Below are 14,916 nucleotides of genomic sequence, written 5' to 3' on the forward strand. Positions count from 1 at the left end.
GTGAATGGATATTTCTTCTATTTTACTTCTTACCATTATTTGCAGAGTTTATGCGGCTCCCCTGCGTGGAGGCTGGCTTGATTCCCCCGCTGGTGCAGCTGCTGAACTGCAAAGACCAGGAAGTACTCCTTCAGACTGGCAGAGCCCTTGGGAACATATGCTACGATAGCCGTAAGTGTTGAGAAGGGGCAGTGTTCTTTGAAGATCTGGGTCTGAGTGTTGTGAATTCCTGAGTAACTTCATCTTTTGGGTTGACTCATCATATCATTGGTGTTTTTTTTAAGGCTGACTGAGCTCCATTTGTATCAATATGATCTAACTTGACTACTTGTTAGTAGTCAAATTGTGGGGAAATGTTTGACCATGTTCTTATGTAAGTTACAGGGAATTTCTTTTGACCTTATATAACTAACTGTAGATGATATTTTCAGACGATAGTAAATTTGTTTTTGAGGAATTTATTGTGCAAAGGAATGATTATGCAGTTTGTAAATCCATCCAAATATATTTAAAATAAATTACTATAAATATTTTTAAAACATCATTATTATTAGAAAAAATTGATTCAACTCAATGTGTTTATGTGAATTGTAAACATATTTGTTGTTTTTTTTTATTCCTGTCACCTTCTATTCTCTTTGTTCCTAAGCTAAGAGAATAGGTACATCCATTTATATTAATAATATTTCTACATATAAACCTCTGAAAACCTAATACAGAGAGAAAAGCACAAGTTACACCAGATCTGGTGCATGTAACAGGCTTTTCCTGATTTTCTTTAGCTCCTGATTTCTTTTGAACCTTCATCATTGGCTTACATATTTATGGCAGCCTTAATGAGTTTCACGGGAATTTTAGTTCCTCTTACTTTATCAGGATAAACCTAGAATGAAACATTTCATATTAATGATAACATGCATTTATGTAGAGTGTCCCAACAGTCTTAGTGCTTTAGTGCTATATACCTTAAGATTTAAAATGTGCTTTGCATACATTATCTCATTAGATCTGTACAAAAGCTCAGTGTGGTGGGTACTACAGTGATTAGGCAAAGAATTTGTACTTTAGAGAGTTTAGCTTATTTGCCCATGGACACAGCTTGTTAAATGTCAGAGGTGGGGTTCAAACCCAAGCCTTTCCTTGTTCTCAGTCCAACACTCCTTACTTCTACTTTTTCCTATTCAAGCACCTAACCTTAGTTTCTTCTCACTTGTCATCTCAGCCCCAAAGAAGGGATATTTTTAGAAATATGCAGTTACCCAAAGAGAAAACGAAGCCGCAGATATTCTGTGGTATAGCATGTAAATAAAAAGTAGAGTATTACCTTCATCTGTAATGTTTGAAGCATTAATATTGAGAGCTAGCCTCCAGAGTTCATCTTCTTGCTTACCATAGTCTGAAACAATATATTACAACTGATTATCTCAGTATTTTAACTTGAAAGTTATACATTATAGCTCCTGCCCTTAATCCCTCTCCACAATGTCTATTTTTGGAACTTGATGGTGTCTCTTTCTCCCCAGACATCCCCACCCTAACCCCAGGATTTAGAGACTCAGCTTCATATAAAAGTGTAAAGTTTTATAATTGTAATTCCCTTCATTCTTTGATAATATTTGTATAGTGTCCTCTTGTTGCTGAATATCATTGACTAAATGGGAACTTCATGCCCATTTTGTGAACTGAACTCATTCTCATTTTTATTTTACATAATTACTTTTCGAGGTAATATATTAAAACATATTCTCACCAGGGGAAAATACATTTTTCTAGTTAATGTGCACATTAACTAGTATTGAGCACACTGTCATCTAAATTCATTACACTCATGTCTGTGATCAGGAAATGAGACTACAAAAAAGGGATCTTTGCATTTTGCTCTGTATAATTATTTTTACATTTTTTTATCTATTGAAAGACTTATTCGAGAAAGACTTTATGAGTTATTTGTGTTCTCTCTTCCACACTTAATGGATGTATATAAAATACAAAATATACAGCCAGTTGATCATCTGTTGTCACATGTTGCTGTGATTTTTGCCTGATTTCCTCCAAGGAATATCATGAAATTAGAGTAATAAATGTCAGATTAATAAGATTAGCATTCTTGATTAAACTGGAATTCATTACAGCCATGATTATCACATCTGTGGTACACATTTTAATAGTCATTTGTATTGTGGCTCTAAATGTTGTAGATGCAAACTATAATATCAAGATACACTATTTCATGCTTTATAAACATTTGTACCCATTTTATCGCAATATTAAGAAGACAATCTCATGTAAATTATTGATGGCAAGTTAATGAAATCTAGTCCATGTTGTATATACAGGGTTTCCCAAAGGTGCAATTCTAAGCTTAAATTTATACTGTGTTCCTTTTTTTAAAAACCTGACTTAAGGAGGCAGAAATAATAGCACTTAAAAAAAGAATCAGTATTTGAAAGCAATGACATGCTACAGCAAACTCTATATAAAGATGTATACATTAAAACATGCAATTTATATCTATAAACCCTCTGATATTAGTTTTTTCTTTGAAATTGAATATTTGCTATGATTGCTAGAAATACCTACAGAATAAAACTGATCATTTTCTTTGTATTATAAGGACAAGTTATAGAAGAGTATAGAATAATTAGTTTGCTCATATTTAAATTTACCTGAGATAATTTCAGATTAATTTCCGAAGTAGAATAGAGCACTGGAGATTTTTAATAGGAACCACTCCTCTCCATTTAACAGAAAACCCTCATAACAAATATGCATAGTTCAGCAAAAAGAAAATTCCTGTATTCCATGCCCAAAAAATGTCTGCCTAATTTTGTATTTTAAATCTATCACTTCTGATAAGAGCCGATTGGAATGGTTTTCCTAGGACCTCTGGACTTGAGGTTTATCATCACATTGATCAGAGTTCTAAAGCCTTTCAAAAGTGATTTTCTCTATAATGTCTTTGTCACTCTTCACATGGTTTTCCTTGTTCTGCTCACAACACTGCCTCACTTCATAGAGGTCTTCCTACTTTCCTTTGAAGCTGTCTATTTTGTCATTTCTTGTGGCATGATAATATTCCATTATATTCCAATACCACAGTTTCATTAGCTCTTCCAATAAGTGTGTGCCCCTTCATTTTTTAAGCTTTTGGCTACTACAAAAAGTGATGCTATAAATATATTCATTCCTAAAGGTCTTTTTCCTCTTTTTTTTCTTAAACTGTTCAAGAGTATAAGCCCAATAGTAGTTGAGCAGAATCAAAAAGTATGTTTAGTAACTTCAGGGGAAATAGTTCCAAATTTGATATTTTATTCTTTGAAGGAATGTAGAAGATTCAGTTTAGGGACTGGACATATAACTGAAATAAATTTTTTCCCAAATGAAATTTTGAAAAAAATCATATATTTGTGTGTTTCCTCCCCTCTCTTACCTATGTTTTGTTAATCATTTAAACTATCTCTCATATGCGTTTTCCACATGAACAAATATCCAGGCTCACCATTGAATAAAGAAAGGATGTAAACAGAAGACATGGAGCAAGTCAGGGGTTGGGATAGTCATTTATTTTTAAAATATCATACTTGTATGGTAGATTTTAATTTTTTTTAATGTAACAAAAATTATCAACTGTAGAAAGAATTATACTCTCTGGAAAATCTATGGGCATATGAGACTTCAGTGTTAATGACCTTGGCAGTGCCTAAATAAATCCTCTTACTAAGGAAAAAACATCTATCGTATGTAATTCTAACATCAGGGCAGCAGATTGGTCTTATTGCTATACATGGGGTATAATAAACGTTTGTTGATGATGAGTTTTTACAGTTCCACCCCCTCTCTTGCATATACAGTAGAGATGAGGGAAGGAATTACTGCCTAGGAGCATCTTCATTTAAATACTTTTCTTCCAGAGAGTCTTCAAGGCTATTCAGAGTTATGGAATTTTATGTGCATGAGTCTAAACAGATTACTTAAATAGGCATTATTTGCTGAATGGACTTTCTATTGAAGTTTTTGCTCATTTTCAGAGCAAAGGAGGAAGAGAAGGATACTTAAAATCGGAAGGAAATAGTGTGTTAGGAAGTTTTAAAGATTTTATAGTTTGAAAGAAAGGAAATCTCAGAATCAAATGAACCCATTTGACTTATTAAATATCACTTCTTTCCACAGATGTTGGAGAGGAATCTGGGATTCCATTTTGATCCATTTACTATCTTCTTTATGATATTCCTTGCAGTGATTGAATGATTTTATTATTTATAAGTAGGATTCAGTTCATATAAGTCACATTTCCTGCCTTCATCCCTAAATGCCTCTATGAAATGACCATTCTATATAGGTATTTGCTTAGGGAAGAAGAAAATGTAATCTCTAATAATGGGGAACTGTATTTCCCAAATATATTGAGAAAAGTAAGAAAAATCACGCCTCCACTTCAATCTCCCCACTTTTTACATTTGGAAGGCTGATTCAGGAAAATGTAGGAGAGACTAAAAGAAATTGATTATGTGGGATTAAAATGTCTTCTTTTATCCTTTATTTGGAGAAGGAGTAAATCAGATGGATAAATGTTAAAAAGTAAATACTCCTCTTCAGAGAGGATATGCTCCTTTTTATGATTAGATATTACTATAATTAGTGGTTTAATTTATATACATATGTAGTATTTAACATTTTATAAAGCTCACAGAGTGATTACCCCCACATAGAATGAAATTGCATTTCTACTCAAGAAATGAGTTATTTCATTTTAGTAATTTTAAGGTTAAATAATTTCATCTCAATATTTAGAGCAAGAAAATGGTGAGATTTCCATTTACTTCCATATACTGGTAGTTGTTCCCCAAGATAGCTATTGATTTTGTGTGTTAAGGGAAAGGGTGGATGGAACTGAACTGTTCATAAACTAGGGAATCAGCACTAGACTCAACTGCTAGAATACCTGAGCCTGAAGAGGTCTGAGTGTTTGTCAGTATTTTTAGATAAAATGTTTACCTTACAAACAAAAGTGCTTTTAAGCCACTTGAACATGGAAAGTAGTGAGGTGGTATTATGCGTTAGTTAAACCGAAGTTATGTACGTTACCATTGATTTAAGAACCAAGACACTTTGTATTTTTGTGTTACATTGAGTAGGGAAATGTATGTGCCAGAGGTCTCAAAGAAATATTTCTTTCAGGGACATGAATTAGATAAAATATTTTGTTCATGTTACCTACTGACCAGTCTTTCTCACAGTGTTAATTGATCACTTTTATACACATTTTTGTTTTGAGATAGTAGTTGCTTTCCAATAAACCTGATGCTCCATAGTGATATCCTTTTTCAAAAAAATTAGCAAAAATGTTTAATCTTGTAGTTGAAACATTTCATTTACCATAAATTGTGTTTAAACTTCAGTCATCTAGAATCAGTGTTGGCCATCATATGTGACTTTGAATCCTGTTGTCTTCATTTATATTGTTGTAGTCATGGTGAATGTGTCTTGTTCTTCTGTTTCTTCCTTTTTTCTTCTGCATTAGCTTCTGTGAGACTTCCTTTGTCAAGTTAACAAGCCTTAGACAGTTCTCAGGTATTCTGTTGCATTTTGTAGTTGTTTTAAAATAATTTTTAATTTTTCCTCCCAGTTTTTTTGTTGATAAGATAGAAATCTGATGATTTTTGTGGATTTATTTTATATACTGCCACTTTCCTAAAGCTATTAATCATCTTAATTAATTTATTCTTTGATTCTCTAGAGTTTTCCAAGTAAAACATAGCTGCAAAGGATACTTTTGCCTGATCTTTACCAGTGTTTATTCTCTTAATTTCTTTCTTCTGTGTATTGCTTTAATTAGTATGCCATATCTGTTTTTGGTAAATACTAGGGAAAGATAATGATTATTATAGTTTTCAAAAAGCAGTTTCTGTATCTAGTGACATGATCATATTGGGGGGTATTTTTAATGTGATAAATAATGTTAATTGTCTTCCTAATGTTAAACCATCTTTGCATCCCTGATATAAATCCGTCTTGGTCATAATGATTTGGGGGACTGTTTTGTTTCTTTCTAAAATTTTATTTGAATTTTTACATCAGTATTCATCAGTGATATTAGTTGCTAGTCTTCTTTTTCATATTTTTTCCATTCATTTGTTTGTTATGACTGTATTCATAAAAGGAGTTTAGTAACACAGGAATGCTGTGGCACAGGAGTTCATTTCTCTGTAAATTATAGAATTTGCATATAAACCAATTTACATTTGTGAAATTAGATTGCTTAGGATCTTGGTTTCATACTTTGTTGATTTGGGCATTATTTATTTTTTGTAGTTATGCATTTTCTTTAAATTCTGAGTTTTGTTGGGTGTGGTAGCACACATCTTTATTCTCAGCTAAGACTGATGGATGGATCTCTTTAGCTTGGGAGTTCTAAGCTGTAGTGGGGTCATGATAATCAGATGTCAGCATTTAATATGGTAAGCACCCCAGGAGTATGGAGCCTAAGACTGCCTAAGGTGGGATTACCTGGCCCAGATCAGAAGTAGACCAGGTCAAAGCTCCATACTAAGATATGGCCCAGGAGTAGCCCCTCTGTTTCCAACCTGCTTAAAATGGGACAACTTAATTTGTCAGAAAAAAGGAAAAAGGAAAAAGAATTCTTTTTTGTTGGCAAGTAATTAGACACAATAATTTATAATACTTGAATTTTTAATTATAAAGTGATTTAATATTTTTTATTTAAACAATCTGGTTTTTTCCTTTTACTTTTTTTTTTACTAGATTATCAAATTGTTTATCAATTTTGTTTATCTTTTAAAAAAAAGTTCTTTGTTTATCAGTTCAATAATCTTTGTCTTTTTCATTTTCCTTATTTCCCATTTAGGTTTTTGGGGGGGCAGGACAATGTGACTTGCTCAGGATCACAGAGCTAGTAAGTGCAAAGTGTCTGAGGCTGAATTTGAACTCAGGTCCTCCTGAATCCAGAGCCTGTGCTTTATCCACTAAGCCACCTAGCTGCCCCCCCATTTAGTTTGAAATGTTTCTTTTGTGCTTTTTAAGGCTTAATGGATTTTTTGGGTTTTCTGATTTTAAATATTACATTATTAGTTTGTTGATAATTTTTTTTCTATTTTATTAGTATGTGTTTTCACAGATATAGATTTTCCTTTGAATATTACTTTAGCTATGTCTTTAAAATTTTGTTATGCTGCCTTGCTATTATAATTTTAATGCAATCATTTATTCATTTTTTAAAAAAATTAAAAAAAATTTTTTTGCGGGGCAATGGGGGGTTAAGTGACTTGCCCAGGGTCACACAGCTAGTAAGTGTTAAGTGTCTGAGGCCAGATTTGAACTCAGGTAGTCCTGAATCCAGGGCCGGTGCTTTATCCACTGTACCACCTAGCTGTCCTGCAATCATTTATTATATTAAAGATTTGTTCTTTGACCCACTCATTATTTAAGATGTTATCAATTAGTCTCTTTTTAGGTCTGTATCTTTAGTTCAGTTTTCCTTTACTGATTAAAACTCTTAACTTTTATAATATATAAAAGACATGCTTAATATTTTTTCCTTTCTATATTTACTAAGGAATTTTTATGCATGTAGTTTTAGTGCTATAAAATGAATATATTCTTTAATATTACCTTTCTTTCATTTTGTTTGAGACAGAACTCTTCAATTGTCACGCCTGTCTTAACTCATATTATAATATCTCTGTCATTCTTGTGAGCCACTCCCACTCCCAACCAGCCACCTGGATGCTTCAGCTGTAGTTACTGGGCCTCTTGCAAAGTTAGCTCTGGAGTGCTTACATATGCCAACTTAATAGGAAAAGGAGGGTGTTATTTAGTGGTGTTGCACAAGTTAATTTCTGTTGCTTTCCAAAAGTTGTAAGTCTACTCAGCTCTTTTTCAAGAAATCTGCTGTTTTAGAAAGTTTTTCTCCCCGTTGTTTGTTCTGCTATCTATTCTCTAGTCTTTTAACATTCTTTTTTCGGAACTCTTGAGTGTCAGCAAGGATGGAGGGTGGGCAGTGGTTAGCTCCTCTCAAATACTTCACTTAAAGGGCACCCAAGACAGCCATCTTATCATTTCTGTACCAGCTGCACTCCCTAGACTTCATCATGTCCCCTGTTGATTACCCTTCTCTTTTCAGTTTCTTTTTATGTCTTGTCTTCCCTCTTCAGATTTTGAGTTCATCAAGGGCAGGGACTAGTTTTTGTCTTTCTTCAAATGCCCAGTGCTTAACATAGGGCCTGGTACATGACAAGTGCTTATTAGATGTTTATTGACCGACTGAATGAGTCTGGCAGACTGGAAGTATGGTAGTATCATAGACGATAATAAGGAACTTAGGAGGAGGAGAGTTTAGAAAGATGACGAGTGCAGTTTTGGACAAGTTGAGTTAATGACCTCAGGAACATCTACTTTGTAATGTCCAGTAGACAGCTGCTGATTGTGGATGGAGGCACAGGGGAAAGCTTGGGTCTAAATATATAACTCTGTGAGCCATCCGGTGATACTGTGGAATTGATAACATTATTGAAACAGCTTCAGTCTCAGCAAAGTAGTTAAGTTTATCTGCAGAGTAAGGAAAAGGAAGTTGGCATGAGAGGGTCTTTGGTGTTAAGAAATGTCCAGAAATGCAGACTAGCTGTGGTAAAAGATCTGATACTGAATCCAGTGATGACAAAGAAGATTAAGTAGTGGTGAAGGCTCACATGACTGGAATTAGCTTGAGGAGACCCATTTGTTAATTCAACAAATGTTTACAATACTATAGTATAGTATAAACTTAGCATATAGTAAGAGGTACTGAAAGTTAAAAAAAAAAAGAAAGAAATCAGACATTGTTGACCCTCAAGGAATTTATGCTGTAACTTCACTCATCTGACGTGTCTAACACCAAATCAAATGTTTAATAGATGTTATTTTGTTGTTTCTGAACAATAATAGAATTGAATGATGCCTGCTTTGAAAATAGGCCATATTACCCATTAAATGAAGAGTTTGAGGGTGTGTTTTCTGGATAGGGATTGAACCATCATATTAATTATACAAATTACTTTGCTACCCCAAAATAATAGAAACAAAGCAATACATTTACACAGAACTTCTAAGTTGCAAAACATCTACCTCCCCATGCTATGAGGTAAGTCCTAAGAATGTCCCCTATCATCCACTAAATTAAGAAATTTATCAGGGTATCAAGTGAGATAAGATTTTTAAAGTGCTTATAGAGCTCCTCACATGTGGTATGCACTTAATAAATATTGTTTCATCCATCCATACCAGCGTTATTAGATCACAGATTTTTTTCTAATTTTAATATATTTTTACTTATTTTGTTAAATATTTCCCAATTACAATGTAAAAAAAAAAATGAGTTCCAAATCCTTTCCTTCCTGGCCACCCCTCCTCCCACCCTTGGGAAGGCAAATGAGGACCAGAGGTTAAGTGACTTGCCCAGGGCCACAAGTAGTTAGTAGTAAAGTTGGTATCCAGCCGTCCTTCTCCTTCTCCTTCACCAGGGAGGTGAGTCCTCTCCATATTAGGCCAAAGGGTATTTGCCACATTGCATCAGTCTAAATAAAGTAGATGTTTGCTTGTGTGGTGTGATTGCAGGATTTGATAAGCTACCATTTTACCCAAAATAGCTTCTTCAGCCTGTCATGGTGCCTGCCTTTTCTAATATCAGATTCACCCTTTTAGTTTAAAGGTCTTGTTTGTCTGTAGAAGGTCCTGGTTGAAATGCCCATGTTTTAGTTAGAAGTAATGTATTAGTTTTGGTTATCAAGAATATTGTTTTTCATCTAACTGAACTCTGAGTGAATGGGACAGATAAGCTTTGTTTTGGTTTTGGGGTTTTTTTTTGGTTAGGCAATTGGGGTTAAGTGACTTGCCCAGGGTCACCCAGCTAGTAAGTGTTAAGTGTCTGAGGTTGGATTTGAACTCAGGTACTCCTGAATCCAGGGCCAGTGCTCTATCCACTGCGCCACCTAGCTGCCCCGACAGATAAGTAAGATGAAAGTGGAATGCCTTTCCTGCAGACAATGACTAGCTACATTTGGATGGGGTAACAAAGTGAGGAACCTGGCATTTGGGGAACAAAAATAAGGAAGCTCAAAAGGAAGTGGCCATGATCCTGTGATAGAATTATCATCTGCTTCCCACCCTAGATCTTCTCTTTAAGAGACACCTCTTCAAATGCCAAATGTCCTCCAGAATCATCTGTTACTATGTGACAGGAAACATCTTATGGTGAGAGTCTGAACATAGGCTGCTTTTTCTCATTTCTGTTTCCTTTCTCTTTACACCAAACTTATTTAATTTTAATATGAAAGATGATATCATAAGTATAGACTAAAAAGAATTTAGGGATGCTGTGAGAAGTTGAACATAATAAATATGAAGTTTTTATTCTCTTTAGAAGTTTTTTTAATATGATCTTGACCCCTTACCTATATTGACTTTTTTTATATTATGCCATAATTTACCATTTTTGGTTTACATATTTTCTTGCTTACAGTCAAGTTGAGCTATTTAGGATTTTCATAGTTTCTAGCCAAGTAAAGTGTCATATCCTTACCCTTTTGGAGTATGCTGCTTTATCTCTCTTGACTGATAAATATAACCCAACTGTGCTCACAGTTCTGATCAGAAGTGGTAATGAGTACTACTTAAAGGCAAATAATCTATGTGCCTCCCACTGAGTATGATGAATGCATAGACTCAATGGAAGAATAAGCAGTCATCGTTAGCATTTGTACTGCCGTTCAGATTAAATGCTAAATCATAACAGTTGTTTAGCAAAATGAGTTTTCCCTTGAGTACGACATATTTTCTATTAAGAAGCATCTTTAATATTTAAAGACATGTTTTAGACACGAATTAAATCGGGCCTTGAGCATTTGTCACTTTATATTTGTTTTTGAATGAAAAAAGACTATATTTTTAAAGACATCAACTGCTATACAGAATTCATTTGTTTTTAGATGTTATTTGTAGACATAGTTGAATTTAATAATTTATTTCCCAGCTGAAACATGATCAATCAGAAGTATCTTATTGTTTTGTTAATAGTAAAAAAAACAACCCAACAACAAAAAATCTCTGATTAGCCAAACCATGTGCTTAGGTACTACGCTAAATTCTGAGGATGCAAAAAAAGGCCAAAAGTAAAAGTCTCCGCCCTAACAGAGTAGATGGGAGGTGATCAGAGTAGAAGGCATGGCCTCCTGCAGAAGTAGATAGGAGCAGAAGGAAAACAGAGAAACGGAGACTCAGAGGTGAAGAGAAGGTGACATTTCAGGCACAGGGACAGTCAGTGAACAGACATGAAATGGAGCATCATTCCCAGGACAGCAGCATTGTGCCATGTAATAGGACTGGAAAGTACAAAGGAGGGTAGGGGTTGGTAAAGAGGGAGTCTGGTTTTAAGAAGCTTTCTGTGCAAAACAGGGGTTTATAGTCGAACTTGGATTAAATGAAAAGTCATTGGTGCTTATTGAGTAGAGGTCTGGCATGGTCAGACCTGCACATTCACAAAGTTGCTTTGGAAACTCCTATGAAGGATTGGTTGGAGTGGGAAGAGATTGGAGGCAGGGGCCTAGCCAGAAGGCTATTGCAGTGGTACAGGCTTTAGGGGAGGAGAGTGTATACCAGTCATGTCTGTGTGAGGAGAAAGATGGGAGTGCTTACGAGAGACAGTGTGACAGGAGAAACAAGACTTGGCAGCTGATTGGGTATGTGGAATGAGTGCTAGAGAGAAAGCAAGGATGACATGTAGACTGTGGTGCCCCGGATAGTAATAGGGACGTTTGGAAGAGGGGAGGGTTTGGGGGGAAAGGCAGTAAGCTCTGTTGTAGATATGCTGGGTTTGACATACCTGTATACATCCAGTTTGAGATGTCCAAGAGGCAGTAGATGATTCAAGCCTGGAGCCCAGCAAAATTTATGGGCCAGATTTTTGTATCTGGGAATCTATACATAGAGATGATCAGTCCCTGGGAGCTGATAAGATCACAAAGCGAGATAAGACAAAGAAAAGGGAAGAAGGCAGACATTTAGACAGGTGACCCACAGGGTCCATAGACATGACAAAATAAAGAAACTTAAAAGGGACAAACACATGGACAACAAGGAGAGAGAAATTTCACAGGAACCCTGAGAGGAAAAATCATCCAGGAAGACAGGGTAAACTACAGCCATGGGGAAGGCAAGAAGGGTCAGTATCGAGAAAAAGGACATAGGATTTGGCGATTAAAGTAACTAGTCACTTGAGACAGAGAGAGACAGAGACAGAGACAGAGCGCAAGCACGTAGTTTTCTTTGCATGACCAGATTGGGGGCCAGACTACAGAGCATTTAGAATGAGAGGATGGGAAGTGAAGGCATCTAACATGGCCGACTAAAGAAGATGAACCAAGAAGGAGACAATAATCTCTGGAATGGTAGCATCCAGTGAGTCTTTGGTTTAGAATTATGAAAAGAGAAATTCTAGTGATCTCCATAGCAAATACAATGTGTAATTATTTAGGAATCATTTTACTCAGTCTGAAATTATCAGTCTAGCAATTTTGACTAAAGAAAAATCTGTTGACCAAATGTTAAAACTAACATCAGCAAGTGCATTGAGCTATGTCCATCAAAAGCTATGCTTTTTTCTAGTTAAAATACCCCCCCCAAAAAAAACCCCACCCCGCCCACCCCCGGGGTGGGGTGGGGGGGCAAAAAACAATAAACTATGAATCTTGTATTTTGAAGTATGTTTTTGTATTGACTTTCAGTCATGTCTGACTCTTCATGACCCCATTTGGGGTTTTCTTGGCAAAGATTGGAGTGGTTTGCCATTTTCTTCTCTACTTCATTTTACAGATGAGGAAACTGAGACAAAGAGGGTTAAGTGACTTGCCCAGGGTCTCATAACTAGTAAATGTTTGAGGCTAGATTTGAATTGAGGAAGCTGAGTCTTCTTGACTCCAGGCCTGTCACTCTGTTCACTGTGCCACCTAGCTGCAGTTTTGAAGTATAAGAGATACATCTCATCTGGCCTTGTATACTGCAAATGGAGGTGTCCTGTCCGATGAGACTGTGCTAGCTATTTAAAATCTAGAAAAAATCCAGCATGAGTTACCTAGACTAATTTAAAAACTCATTTATCATCCTTTTCCTGAATTCTGTATAACAAGCTGCTTCCTCCCCCTTTGTAAATCCATCCTCCACACACTTGACAATACAGCCTTGTTACTCCATGCTCACAATCTTGCAGTGGCCATGCATTGCATGTGATGCATTTCACAAAATGGGAACCATGTCCACCATTAAAAGGTATGGGAGGGGGGCAGCTAGGTGGTGCAGTGAATAGAGCACCGGCCCTGGAGTCAGCAGGACCTGAATTCAAATACACCCTCAGACACTTAACACTTACTAACTGTGTGATCCTGGGCAAGTCACTTAACCCCAATAGCCTCACCAAAAATAATAACAATAACAATAATAAGAATCAAAGAATAAAATGTGTTTTGTTTTTTTTTAAAGGTATGGGAGGGGGCAGCTAGGCGGCGCCGTGAATAAAGCACTGGTCTTGGATTCAGGAGGTCCTGAGTTCAAATCCAGTCTCAGACACTTGACACTAGCCGTGTGACCCTGGGCAAGTCACTTAACCCTCACTGCCCTACAAAAACAAAAAAAAGGTATAGGACTAGTCAGTCAACATGTGTAAAGACTATTATTTCTCACCCAAAATAGCCACTTGAGGGTCTTCTCTCTAACTGTCCTTGTCCCACTACACCCCCCCCCCTACTCTGCCCCTTCCCTTTACTGTGTAAGGTCCCATTTTCCCCTCTGTGCTAGGCATCAGCCTGTCGGTCCAGATCAGCAGCTATGCAGTTGCCACTAGAAAACTTCTCACCCTCTTCAGCAAACCCATATTCCCGTAGGTAAATGGCACCAACAGTGTGCCTCAGAATTGGGATTTTTAATGCTGCTTTTTCTCGTTGGAATGTTTAATAATAATGGCATCTTTTTCTTTGTGACTTGTTTTTGTCGTTTTGCTAATGCAGTATTGATAGCTTTTGCTTATTTGGGGTTTCCCATTGATTTTACCTGTACCTGGAACATGAAGAAATTTGATTTTGTTAATTGTAGGGAAAAAGTGGATGTATTTTAATTTTTCATTTGAATACCTAAAGGGATGTACCCAGGTTGCATTATGGCAGGGCCTGGGACAGTTTTATGGCCAAACTGTAGAAGAAGTAGGAGCCAGAAGAGTTTAGTTATTATTGTTAGAGTGAGAAGCATCCAGGAGGTTAATCTTGTCAAGCAGTAGATAACTGTCTGGCTTCTCTGCTTAGACTGAAATGCTGATAACTAGGCCAGGCAAAAGCATAGTGAATTTAAAGGGCAGTAAATTTCAGATGAATAAAAAAGAAGCCTTTTTTATTCAAGTCTAAATAAAGAGAGGAACCATCTGCTCTAGGGGGGAAAAATGATCCTTTTGATTTAGGACACAATGCCCTTTAGTCAATTGTCATCTTCACAGTGTTTGCTTTGTACTTAAATGTCTATGAGCACCAAACAAATCAAAATAAAACAGACACTGTCCCTACCATACAGTAGCTAACATAATTTTTAGTATTTAAGAAATCATTTATATCAGCCTTGTTGATAACCTTCTGTTAGACATACAGAAAGATTCATGAATAGTCTTATGTCAAAAATTGCTGAGAAAACGAGAAGACATTTTTTCAGAAAATAGCTCTCAATCATCTACTCATACCATACAATATATTTTAATAGGTTCCAAATGGATAAGTAACTTAAATATAAAAGATTAGAGAAGAATGGAAGATGAAGGTTAGGAGAAATATTTAAAATCGTGCAGAGTATGTAAAGGAGATTATATAAGATAAAATGGTCACTTCCGATTAT

General features: G+C 35.8%; 1 protein-coding gene across 4 annotated transcripts in view; it reads left to right on the top strand.

The window, feature by feature from the left end:
- The window catches only part of RAP1GDS1 (Rap1 GTPase-GDP dissociation stimulator 1), a 214,137-nt gene that overhangs the window by 109,438 nt on the left and 89,783 nt on the right, over nucleotides 1–14,916 (top strand). For all 4 annotated transcript variants that reach the window (XM_043972756.1, XM_043972753.1, XM_043972754.1 and 1 more), the window contains exon 4: nucleotides 46–171. In XM_043972756.1, the coding sequence (XP_043828691.1) occupies nucleotides 46–171 (126 nt within the window). The remainder of the gene's footprint in view (nucleotides 1–45; nucleotides 172–14,916) is intronic.

The sequence above is a fragment of the Dromiciops gliroides genome, chromosome 6 (genome assembly GCF_019393635.1).
Source record: "Dromiciops gliroides isolate mDroGli1 chromosome 6, mDroGli1.pri, whole genome shotgun sequence".
Taxonomy (NCBI): Eukaryota; Metazoa; Chordata; class Mammalia; order Microbiotheria; family Microbiotheriidae; genus Dromiciops; species Dromiciops gliroides.